The sequence below is a fragment of the Coregonus clupeaformis genome, chromosome 12 (genome assembly GCF_020615455.1).
Source record: "Coregonus clupeaformis isolate EN_2021a chromosome 12, ASM2061545v1, whole genome shotgun sequence".
NCBI lineage: Eukaryota > Metazoa > Chordata > Actinopteri > Salmoniformes > Salmonidae > Coregonus > Coregonus clupeaformis.
Window position 1 is genome coordinate 42206392 of NC_059203.1, and position 13492 is coordinate 42219883.

Consider the following 13492-nt stretch of genomic DNA (forward strand, 5'->3'; position numbering starts at 1 on the left):
CTTCACAGTCCCCAAGTCCAGAACAGACTATGGGACGCGCACAGTACTACATAGAGCCATGACTACATGGAACTCTATTCCACATCAGGTAACTGATGCAAGCAGTAGAATCAGATTTAAAAAACAGATAAAAATACACCTTATGGAACAGCGGGGATTGTGAAGCAACACAAACATAGGCACAGACACATGCATACACACACGATAACATACGCTCTATACACAAACGTACACATGGATTTTGTGTTGTAGATATGTGGTAGTGGAGTAGGGGTCTGAGGGCACACACTTAGTGTGCTGTGAAATCTGTTATGAATGTATTGTAATGTTTTTTAAAATGTATAACTGGCTTAATTTTGCTGGACCCCAGGAAGAGTAGCTGCTGCATGAGGATCCATAATAAATACAAATCCAAATCCTGTATCGGCGCTCTACCGACAATTCCTTCGACCTCATGGCTTGGTTTTTGCTCTGACATGCACTGTCAACTGTGGGACCTTATATAGACATGTGTGTGCCTTTCCAAATCATGTCCAGTCAATTGACTTTACCACAGGTGGACTCCAATCAAGTTGTAGAAACATCTCAAGGATGATCAATGGAAACAAGATGCACCTGAGCTCAATTTCGAGTCTCATAGCAAAGGGTCTGAATAGTTATGTAAATAAGGTATTTCTGTTTTTATTTTTAATACATTTGCAACAATCTGTTTTCGCTTTGTCATTATGGGGTATTCTGTGTAGATTGTATTTTTATTTTTTATAACTCATCAATTTTAGAATAAGGCTGTAACATAACAAAATGTGGAAAATGGGAATGGGTTCTGAATACTTTCCGAATGCACTGTACCTCTCCCTATCTTCAAAACAACTTCTGGTCCAAAACAGGTACCAATCATCTGTCATTGTCTCATTAGAACAATGTCCCACGGGGGACCAGTATGACAATGTATGCACTCACTAACTGTAAGTCGCTCTGGATAAGAGCGTCTGCTAAATGACTAAAATGTCAATTAGATCTGCTTTTGTGAAGCCATGCTTTTCATAACATCGGGTTGAATCCTATTTATGCATTGATGTCCAACCTGGACTCAGGGGTAGACGTAACATAGTAAATGTAAATCCGGGACACTCCAATTAGTATGATATGGTAAGTTTCGTATGGTATGTATTCATTTATGGATGTTCATCATCCATTTCGCATGATATGTTATGAATTACAATTCATTCAACATGTTACGAATTGCAATTCGTACAATATGTTATGAATTTGCTAAACATATGATATGTTATGAATTCCAATTTGTTGAGGCTAACATTAGCTAGGTGGCTAGGGTTAGAGGTTAAGTTTAGGAGTTAAGGTTAGGGTTAACTAACATGCTAAGTAGTTGCAAAGTAGCTAAAATTGTATTGTTGTCAGTGATGAGATTCGAACATGCAACCTTTGTGTCACGATCGTCGGATATAGAGGACCAAGGCGCAGCGTGGAAGGTGAACATACTTATTTATTAAATGATACACGAACAAAACAACAAATCGATACGTGACGTCCACAGGTACAAACCAACACGGAACAAGATCCCACAAACACTGTGGGAAAAACCACCTGACTAAATATGGTTCCCAATCAGAGACAACCAGCAACAGCTGATACTCGTTGCCTCTGATTGAGAACCACTCTGGCCAACCTAGATATACAAACACTAGACTAGACACAACGAGCACAAAACATAAACTCTACACACCCTGGCTCAACTTAAAAGAGTCCCTAGAGCCAGGGCGTGACAGTACCCCCCCCCCTAAAGGCGCGGACTGCGACCGCGCCTAAACATCACCGAACAGGGGAGGGCTGGGTGGGCATTCCTCCTCGGAGGCGGTTCCGGCTCCGGGCTTGACCACCACCCTCTACTAACCCCCCCGTAGTGCCCCTGGTCTGGTCTAGCCCCACTGGCTGGAGCTGGACTGGACTTCGGTGGAGCGGATTGCTCAGGCTCCGGTGTGGAGCAGCTGACCGGTACCTGACCAGGCACCGGTGAAACGGGCACGGGCTGGCGATGCGCACCACTAGCTTGGTGCGGGGAGCAGGAACAGGCCGGGCCGGGCTGGCGACGCGCACCACTAGCTTGGTGCGGGGAGCAGGAACAGGCCGGGCCGGGCTGGCGATGCGCACCACAGATTTGGTGCGGGGAGCAGGAACGGGCCGGGCCGGGCCGGCGACGCGCACCATAGGCTTGGTGCGAGTGGCAGGAACAGGCCGGGCCGGGCTGGCGAAGCGCACAATAGGCTTGGCGCGATGGACAGGAACAGGCCGGACCGTACTGGGAACACACACCACTGGCCTTACACGGGGATCAGGAACGGGCCGGACCGGACTGGCAACACACTTCAGTACCTCTCGCCGTGCCTCTACATTTTCCTTCCCTCTATACACCAATGGCTCCCGTAACCCGGTGGCCTTCTCTCCTCGTCCACCAACTCGCCCCTTATCTGCCTCCAGTGGCCCCGTCGTCCCTGCCATGTGCCCCCCCCTAAAAATTTATTGGGGGTGCCCCTCGCCTGTCCGATGACTGCCCGGTTGGCGCCGCTTCTCCTCTCCTGCCTGGGCACGCTGCTTGGTCCTGTATTGGTGGGATCTTCTGTCACAATCGTCGGATATAGAGGACCAAGGCGCAGCGTGGAAGGTGAACATACTTATTTATTAAATGATACACGAACAAAACAACAAATCGATACGTGACGTCCACAGGTGCAAAACACAAACCAACACGGAACAAGATCCCACAAACCCTGTGGGAAAAACCACCTGACTAAATATGGTTCCCAATCAGAGACAACCAGCAACAGCTGATACTCGTTGCCTCTGATTGAGAACCACTCTGGCCAACCTAGATATACAAACACTAGACTAGACACAACGAGCACAAAACATAAACTCTACACACCCTGGCTCAACTTAAAAGAGTCCCTAGAGCCAGGGCGTGACACTTTGGGTTGCTAGACATTCACGTTATACACCCACCCATCCACCCATAGTTCCTAAAAGATGCACAATGCAGAAATCGCTGCGCCATTTCCTGCTTGATACAATTCTAATAGTTCGCCTAATTTCAGTTTATGTGACAAAACAAGCAAGTATCGTATAAAGAATCGTTGTACCATCTAAACCACTGAAATATATTTTCCATAACCAAAAATATTGTTGTTTCAGCTGTTTGAAGCTGGTGTACAAAAGATGCAAAAACTAAACTTAAGCACGGGAAGCATAGAAATAGCGCACATAGAACAGATCTACCACTTCTTAGATTTGCTTTCAATGAGAATGACAGATCTAAACTCAGCAAAAAAAAGAAACGTCCTCTCACTGTCAACATGTGTAAATATTTATATGAACATAACAAGATTCAACAACTGAGACATAAACTGAACAAGTTCCACAGACATGTGACGAACAGAAATTGAATAATGTGTCCCTGAACAAAGGGGGGGTCAAAATCAAAAGTAACAGTCAGTATCTGGTGTGGCCACCAGCTGCATTAAGTATGGACTGCACCAGATTTGCCAGTTCTTGCTGTGAGATGTTACCCCACTCTTCCACCAAGGCACCTGCAAGTTCCCTGACATTTCTGGGGGGAATGACCCTAGCCCCTCACCCTCCGATCCAACAGGTCCCAGACGTGCTCAATGGGATTGAGATCCGGGCTCTTCGCTGGCCATGGCAGAACATTGACATTCCTGTCTTGCAGGAAATCACGCACAGAACGAGCAGTATGGCTGGTGGCATTGTCATGCTGGAGGGTCATGTCAGGATGAGCCTGCAGGAAGGGTACCACATGAGGGAGGAGGATGTCTTCCCTGTAACGCACAGTGTTGAGATTGCCTGCAATGACAACAAGCTCAGTCCGATGATGCTGTGACACACCGGCCCAGACCATGACGGAGCCTCCACCTCCAAATCGATCCCGCTCCAGAGTACAGGCCTCGGTGTAACGCTCATTCCTTCGACGATTAACGCGAATCCGACCATCACCCCTGGTGAGACAAAACCGCGACTCGTCAGTGAAGAGCACTTTTTGCCAGTCCTGTCTGGTCCAGCGACGGTGGGTTTGTGCCCATAGGCGACGTTGTTGCCAGTGATGTCTGGTGAGGACCTGCCTTACAACAGGCCTACAAGCCCTCAGTCCAGCCTCTCAGCCTATTGCGGACAGTCTGAGCACTGATGGAGGGATTGTGCGTTCCTGGTGTAACTCGGGCAGTTGTTGTTGCCATCCTGTACCTGTCCCGCAGGTGTGATGTTCGGATGTACCGATCCTGTGCAGGTGTTGTTACACATGGTCTGCCACTGCGAGGACGATCAGCTGTCCGTCCTGTCTCCCTGTAACGCTGTCTTAGGCGTCTCACAGTACGGACATTGCAATTTATTGCCCTGGCCACATCTGCAGTCCTCATGCCTCCTTGCAGCATGCCTAAGGCACGTTCACGCAGATGAGCAGGGACCCTGGGCATCTTTCTTTTGGTGCTTTTCAGAGTCAGTAGAAAGGCCTCTTTAGTGTCCTAAGTTTTCATAACTGTGACCTTAATTGCCTACCGTCTGTAAGCTGTTAGTGTCTTAATGACCGTTCCACAGCTGTATGTTCATTAATTGTTTATGGTTCATTGAACAAGCATGGGAAACAGTGTTTAAACCCTTTACAATGAAGATCTGTGAAGTTATTTGGATTTTTACTAATTATCTGTGAAAGACAGGGTCCTGAAAAAGGGACGTTTCTTTTTTTTGCTGAGTTTATAACTCACCTTTCTATGTGAATTTGGTCAGGTCTCACAAAAAGTTACATATTGCAGCTTTAAGTAACCTTCTGTCTTATGTAACCATACCAAAACGTAACATATCATACTAATTTGAGTGTCCCAGATTTATGTTTATTATGTTACGTCTAGTCTATGAGACCAGGCTGTGATGTCAAAAGGGGATTTCTCAAATTAACAAATTATACAGAGACATCTCATCTACTGTAATTGACTGGGCATGGATGGTACTGTATGTAACTAACTGTTATGTAACCAACAGCTAAATGTGTTCTAGTTTCAACAATCATGCCTTAAACTCAATACATCTTCTCCTTCCTGTCACCCATGAATCCTGAGGCCACCACCCTTGGGTCCCATGACTGAGACATCTGAGAGAGACAGGTCAAGGCTGAACTGAGGCAGGGGCAATGGAGAACCATCCACTCTACAACTGCATAGTGACTATAATGCCCTCTATAATGAAACTATCCCCAGTCCCAAAACCCCCTAAATGCAACATCACAATCATGCGCATCATATCCCTCAAGAGAGAAGCAACTCAAACATTCCTGTTTCATTGTCTTGCACAAACACAGCCCCAGCCCTATGCATATGCATCATTTAAATGCACACTTCCTTGAATTTAAACAGTACTTTTTTATGGGAAAGCCACCGTTTAACAGGTTATACTCAGTATCAGCTCAACATCAACCTCATTGTTATTCAGACACCAATGTGTCGATCCCCTTATTTCAGCCATTTTCTTTGACGCCAAGGCACAAGCTACAGTCTCACAGCTCAGATGGGTTCCATTTCACCAGTTTTTTATTTAGCTCTTGGGGAGAGCAGCATAATTAGAATGCGAGAGTGCGGGATACAAAGATAGCAGCTCCCTTTTCCACCACCTCTCTATCCCCCCTCTCTGTCTCTGTTCTCCTCTCCCTCCATCTCGGGGAAGAAAATGACAGCCACATCTGCAGTGACAGAGCATTGGCTTTACTGGCCTCCACCTCTGACATAGCCTGTCAGCAAAGACAGAGAGAGTCTCCCTCAGCAACATCCCCTCCTCCCCAGGCCAGGAGAGCAGAGAGAGAACCGTGAAAACACAATAAATCAATGCCTCCCAATCTGCCAACAACACCCTTCCTGTTGTTAAAACATTGCAGAAAATACATTATTTTCATGAATATAGTGAAATAACCCCTCCCATGCCCTCTCTTGACACAAAACTCATGCTTCAATGTAGGAAATTGACAGCATACCTTTTTTTCTCTTTACGCACAGAATTCTTCAGCCTTTTTTTATTTATTAGTGAGGCCAGTGGGGGATGACACAAAACAGAATTTTCCAGAAGGGCCTTGCTCTTCCTGCTGCTCTCTCTGCGATTGTCAATCTTTAACCTCAGCTGTGGGCTTCCGATTGGTTTGAGCGCCACACGGAGGAGTTGCCTGATTGGGCGCCCGGCTCAGTGTGCCACACAGGCTATCTTCTCCCCTCAGACACAGTGCTGCAATGCAGAGAGGATTTCTCCTCACTCTCACAAAACCTCTGCAACCAAGTCCCTCACTCCCTCAAAGCCCATATAGTCCTCACTAGCTGTGTGCATTTTCATAAACATGGGGGAATGCAGTTACACAGGCAGAGAGGGAGCGTATCAGATTCCCTCCCTTTTCCTCCATGGCTCTGAGGCAGTGTGTGTGGCGTCCATTTTGAAGACATTCCCTCCCTGCCTGCTGAGCACACTGCACACACCAGGCTCCGGCGAGCTGCTGTAGAGAGCGCACACAGCTTACCAGTAGACCAGCTCACAGGAATGCAGCAAGGGCCTTACAAAGACAGGGCTGAAAATGTCACAGGCCTCAGAATCAAAATGGACGGCTGTGGTTTAGACTGGAGACCATGCTGCCAGTGCCAACACCCTTTTCCCTGTCCAATACTTTCCTACTGGCATTACTTCTGGTCAAATAAATCCTTAAGGGCTTGGACCTTAACAATGTGTCTATACTTTTAACCAACAATGGTATTGCTATTACTTATTTTATTCTGCCAGTACCACTTTAAACCAGATCTCTATTTGTAGTTAAATAAATACTAATGCTGCCATTAAGATCATAATGGACAAAAACAATGATGGTTTAACATGGAGAACAAACCTGAATGACGAAGGTCGTTAGGAAAGGTCAGACTACTCAGGTGTGGTGAACAATTCAAAATGAGTGCCAGCATGACATGGTTTTCTTGTTTCGTGTGAAACTGAAAGTGTCCAGTGGTTTAATGTCTCTATAACATGGGACAGCAGCATTGGCTGTGTGTGTGAGTAGGCTTATTTGCATGTGTTTGTGAGTATGAGGTGTGTGTGTTTTGTGTGAGCGAGTGAGTTTGTATCACCTGGTAGATAGCTAGTGATGGCAGTTCAACAGTCTGATGGCTTGGTAATAGAAGCAGTTTTTCAGGCAATTCAATTTGAGGCAGTTGACATTACATGCCAGACATTAAGGCATTTTGCATGGTTGTTGACAAAACATCAGTCGACATACAGCATTCATCTATGTGTGCGAATTCTAGGAGTTCCACTAGAGACGTAGAGATTCTCATATCCTTTTTGGGATAATTATATACTTTTGTCCAAGGCTCTGTCTGAAACAGCCTTGGTTCCCTTCATCAGGCTTCACATACAAACACCCAGAGTGCCTAGACCCGAGGCACAGAAAGGGGAAGCTCTCTGAAATGGATGCCACTCCACAGCAAAGAGAAAGCTGTGAACTGAAAAATAACATTAGGCAGATTCTCACCAGATACTAAACTGTTGAGGCATATAATCTAACATTCAGAGACATTTTATTTCAGCTAGTTGTTAAAAACAATCCTGTATGTTGGTTTAAACCCAGACGAAACCTGTTCAATAATTCAACATGCTAAAACAAGAAGGTGAAAACTACCCTTAGGTATAAACAGTAGTCTGGAAAAACACCCCGACTGTTACAGCCATCAGGATATGCCTTTTTAATAGTTAATCTTGATTGACTATTTCCTGCTTAGATTAAAAGCAGTGCCATGCTCTAATACCACTCTGAGGCCTAAATAATTCTTGCTGTGCTGTCATTGCTGAGCTCTCGCTTTACCATCTGTTAAATCCACTGGGATCCCCTATTGAATGTTCTCTCTCCCTGCTACAGCCCTTTCCCCTCCCCACACCTTCCATTTTGATTGTACAGGCCTGTGACACAGTCATAAACCCTTACAACCCAACAACAGCCTAGCCAAACTGATCAATCCTGTGCCTTATTCCAAAAGGGATATATTCCTCTTGCCATGGTATATTCTGTACAAAGGTATGAAGACAGGCTGATCCCATATGTGACGAGAGAGACATACAGTCAGCAGAGGAGAGGCAGCCTGCTGTGCTCTGCTCTCCTGCCAGGCTCCACTCCTGTGTTGTAGGGACTAGCAGGCTCTCTCCCCCCTTCTCTCTCCATGAGACAAACCTGTATTCCTGAGGCACATAACATACACAGTAGCTGGTAGTAGCTTATTAAAGAGGAAGTGAAATAATAAAAATCAAGCTTACCTCTGTGGATGCATGGCTAACAAACTCAGTGTGTTATATGTCAATGCTTGTTAAAACATGGAGGACAAACAGCCCTCTAAGTCCTCACCCTGCTCAGAGCACAGCCACGGCTCTCCAGGCTGGCCGATCGGCTGCTAGGATAGAAGCCAGGCTGTGAGTGGCCTGCTCTCACTGGCAGGATGTAAGGCTGCAGCTGATTGGCTGGGGCATTTCCTGGCTGCTAATCTTTTGTTCCACACAGGCAGGCAGGAGAAGCACTGTGGACAGAGAAAGAAACAAGGCCCAAATCACAAGATAAACCATTTCACAGCACAAACCAGCCAAGAAAACCACATGGAGCTGTAATCTATGCCTGACCAGTCTATATTACATGGACATTTGGTTGTATTTCACAAAGTACAGCAACAGCAGCATGAATACAGGACAGGCCCAAGGCCCTCATGTTTCAGAAAAAACCTTTGTCTCAGAGATTCCACCGCAGTGAAAAACCATCCGCTGTGAAAAAAAAGTGTTGCACAAATACAAGAGCGCAAACAGCGAGAGACCGTCAGAGGGGTCGATCTGCAAGGTTTCCTCCTCTTGTAAATAAGATGAACTCGTGCAAAAGCCTACTGAACATCAACACATTACATAACAGTGCAAACATAGTTTAACAAAACAGATGAGTTACTATGTTACCCTTTTTGAAGACAGAAGTTGACACCAAGTTCTCATGCAGCCTCAAATTCTAATGTGGTCACATACAAATGTACTTTTTATGAACAGATAAGTGATGGGTTTTATCTCATCAAATAAAGACAATTGCAGGAATCTTTTTTTATGTGATGCTATGGGTATATAACAAATTATGTTTCCTTGGCAAGTCAGACTAAACAGGGTTTCAAAACTGTAGACTACTTAAGCCAATTCTCCAATGTTATTATTACCCCACTAACACAATGCTAGAATTGGGATTTGTCTGCCTTCCTAAGGGACCTTTTCTTAAGAGAAACTGACTAACCTGTGGCCTATAGCAGAATGGAGAGATGATATATGTGGCTAATATTGACAATGTACAGTAGTCCCTGCAGAGCCGTGAGAGTTGGGCCAATGCGGTTTCTGCATTATGATGTATATACATGACATTTCAACGTTCTATGGCAGCCATGTTAGCTCCCCATTAACATTACAGGGGGAATATAAAATAAATACTTTAAAACTGAATGTCTAGAATGAGCATTATGATGCATTTACATGACACTACAACATTATATGGCAGCCATGTTAGCTCCACATTAATATTACATGGAGAATACAATGCTATGTAACTGAATGTCTAGAATTAGAAAAATATAAAAAAATCAAAAAGTTGGCCTAACAAAATCAAAAAGTTGGCCTAACTCTCAAAATATATGGCTCTGAGCCCCTGATTACTTTATTTTGTACAACACCCCTCATTTTGACATCACCACAAATTGACTTCAACGATGGCAGTCTCAGACTGAAGTATGTAGCAAACATAGAGCAGCGGAAGAATTCTGTTTGAGTCGTCAGGCAATCTTATCTGTGAACTGAATGACACATTGCCTTTTCTACATAACTACACAGGGCATTACTCAGACACCAGTTTATCAACCCTGAGACATCTTACTGTCCCTGTGTGCTCTTGAATAAGTTTGCTGTCATTAGTCACACCTTCTCTGCAATATTATCCAATTATAGTATCCAATATTATAGGTAGTGTTGTCAATGTGAGCAAAAATATGTCATCATCCTTTTGTCCTGAAGTTGAGTTGAATTGAGATCCTTTGAGGACATAACCCATCTATTGCACAGCCTGAATAGACTGTGCCATAGATGGGTTAGCTGACAACGTCAAGAAAACGATGAGCACACTTCAATGGGGCAGAAGTCTGTGAGTTGTTGTGATTCTGGATGGCCAGATAGCTACCAACAATGACAAGACACTGCCTTGTGTGGAATCGTAAGTGCCTCGTTTCAACTAGTTTCATCTTGTTCTTGATACCATGTCTTGTTGTGAGGTGTTTTTACTGATTTCATATCATTGCTAAAATTCATTAGCTAGCTAACCAACAACTGTAACGATGTACAGTTGATTTTGGAAGTTTACATACGCGTCTGCTAAATGACTAAAATGTAATTAAAACTCGTTTTTCAACCTCTCCACAAATTTCTTGTTAACAAACTATAGTTTTGGCAAGTCGGTTAGGACATCTACTTTGTGCATGACACAAGTAATTTTTCCAACAATTGTTTACAGACAGAATATTTAACTTTTAATTCACTGTATCACAATTTCAGTGGGTCAGAAGTTTACATACACTAAGTTGACTGTGCCTTTAAACAGGTTGGAAAATTCCGGAAAATTATGTCATGGCTTTAGAAGCTTCTGATAGGCTAATTGACATAATTTGAGTCATTTGGAGGTGTACCTGTGGATGTATTTCAAGGCCTACCTTCAAACTCAGTGCCTCTTTACTTGACATCATGGGAAAATCAAAAGAAATCAGACAAGACCTCAGAAAAAAAATTGAGTGTATGTAAACTTTTTAACCACTGGGAATGTGATGAAAGAAATAAAAGCTGAATTAAATAATTATCTTTAGTATTATTCTGACATTTCACATTCTTAAAATAAAGTGGTGATCCTAACTGGTCTTAATTCTCTCTTCTAAATTCTATTTTTTCTGTTCCCTTTACAGGAGAATTCTGAGGTGAGGGTGGAAATGGAAACCTCATAATTAGCTTCAAGCTAGCTGTCATTACATTAGCCAGCCATCTACCAGCTAGCTAGCCATCATCATCACTACGAAATAAAAGCTGAATTAAATAATTATCTTTAGTATTATTCTGACATTTCACATTCTTAAAATAAAGTGGTGATCCTAACTGACCTAAGACAGGGAACTTTTACTAGGATTTAATATCAGGAATTGTGAATTTGTATTTGGCTAAGTTGTATATAAACTTCCGACTTCAACTGTATTTGAGAGACAACAAGTGCTCATTGTGCAAATGTATGTTTTCAATAAACATAGAAGAGAAATATAGTTTACATGTTGTCAACAATCTAAGCCAACCCCATCTGTTTTGCCCCATAGTTGCGCACGTGTCGGTTTTGTTGCTAAACAACCAACCATTCTATATAGAGCTCGCCAGCTTGTAGTCCTAAAACCGGGAAATGTGTTACCTCTGACTCGTTCAGCCATCCCAACAGGGAAAATGAATGGGGAAAGAATATGGTTTTGGGATAAACGCAGAAAATAAGATCTGAGGTTAACACAGGTTTAGGATATCTTAAGTTTTGTTCTATGAGATTATATTTTTACATTTTAGTCATTTAGCAGACGCTCTTATCCAGAGCGACTTACAGTTAGTGAGTGCATACATGTTTTTTTTTTTTTTTTTTTTTTATCAGTCAGTTAACATGACCTTTAGAAATTATGAAGCCTTTGGTGCTTTGTGTTTTTTGTTTATTACATAAATGCTTCAAAATTCACAAAAAGTGACATTAGCTGATGAAGATTCTCATAAAACAAAACATATAAGATCTATGCCTGTGATTACCACATACCTTATTTTCGGCGTTTATCCAAAAACCCTACAAAAACGCCATTCATTTCCCCATAGGCTTTGTCCAACGAACCATGGCGGAGTTAGTACCTACAGAAATACACGATTACTAATTCTCTCTATTGTTGTTGCCACTTTGTGTGTAGCGTTAGTACAGCTTTGCCTAACCTGAAGGAGAATAGCGACCTCTTGTGGAGCCGTATGCTAAAGCACTGCATGTCACCCCTCCCTGACCTCTGCAAATTGGGTAAATCTTTTTTCTCCGATGTTTTCATTTAGTTTTATATTTCTTTAAAAAGACAATGGCTATGCACAATTTCGTCAGCTATGTAGATAACTATCTAGCCACATAAGCCAGGCAAATTATATCACCTGGTAACAGTAGGCTAACTGCCAGGTGCGAAATAATTTGCTGAAACCTTACTAGGCGATGAGAATTCTTTAATTTGCTGAATAGCTAGCTATTAATAAGTATCACTGGCTATATTTACATTTACATTTACATCATTTAGCAGACGCGCTTATCCAGAGCGACTTGCTATATGAGAACAATACTCACCAAACGTCTGGCTACTCAGTTGTGTAGTTAAACTACTAATCTACCAACCACAACATTTGAATTGGATTTGAACAGTCTTGTTAGATCTTTCAACTCACGCAGCTAACTAGAATTATAACGTGTAGAGAAGATTCCACAGAGCCACATAAACATTGCCATGATAAATCTGAATTCTACATGTTACAGTTCTATAGAAGAAATCCAATCCACGACCTATATTTAAAAAAGCCTGGTCGTAAGAAACATCACTATGGAAGGCCATTCCTGCCACCAATCTTTTTTTTTATGTCGATATCTAAAAACATTCGAGATACATAAGTAAACATGTCAAGATACTACCTCAGTCAGATGGTGTGGGCATGCAGAAACGAAGTCGGCAGTCGAAAGTTCAGAGGACATGGACAGTACACTAACCCATAAAAAAGGCTATTGTTTTGTTCATCTGCCAACATTGGGCGAAAAAGGAGTGTTGTCAAAAAGTGATTGAATTCAAATGGATTTACCCCAATTGAAACCTTCAAGGACATGGCCTACATCTAAGTAGGCCTACAATATCCTGTTGAACATGAGGAAATGTCTCAAAGAACTGTGTAATTCAAAATGCTGTATTAAACCATCATCCAACCTGCAAGTGTAGCCTGAGGTATTTCAGTGAGACTTAAGACTTTATTCCCAGAGGTAAATGCCTAGGGCCCTAGGCTTTAGCACAGTGGACTAACAAAGGGCGCGTTCCTCTGCTCAGACGTTGCTTATGCCTGCCAGATCTCACAACGCCTGGATAGGTATTTTACGTATCAGCTAACCACATCATATGTTATAGCAATCTGGTTCCCGACTGCACAGTCGATGATGTGGTACGCAAACATTGCACGCTACGTCTGAGCAGGGGAACGTGACTAATCCCTTGTGCATATGACCCAGACCAGGTTCAAACACAGTCAGACACACATATTTATGATGCACTGCTTACTCTTGGAGGAAAAGAGACGAAGACGTCACTTTAAAATA

The 13492-nt window shown here is 43.1% G+C and overlaps 1 protein-coding gene across 5 annotated transcripts in view; it reads right to left on the reverse strand.

Annotated features, from left to right (window-relative positions):
- The window catches only part of LOC121578236 (protein kinase C-binding protein 1-like), a 28695-nt gene extending 15783 nt beyond the window's left edge, over positions 1 to 12912 (reverse strand). For 3 of the 5 annotated variants that reach the window (XM_045223866.1, XM_045223865.1, XM_045223864.1), the window contains exons 1-2: positions 12824 to 12911; positions 8353 to 8609 (exon numbers count right to left, since the gene is read on the reverse strand). In XM_045223866.1, the coding sequence (XP_045079801.1) occupies positions 8353 to 8366 (14 nt within the window). In that variant the 5' untranslated portion in view covers positions 8367 to 8609; positions 12824 to 12911. Of the gene's footprint in view, positions 1 to 8352; positions 8610 to 12823 lie in introns of all 5 variants that reach the window. The other 2 variants (XM_045223862.1, XM_045223863.1) reach the window with 2 other exon arrangements.
- Between the last annotated feature and the right edge of the window lie 580 nt (positions 12913 to 13492).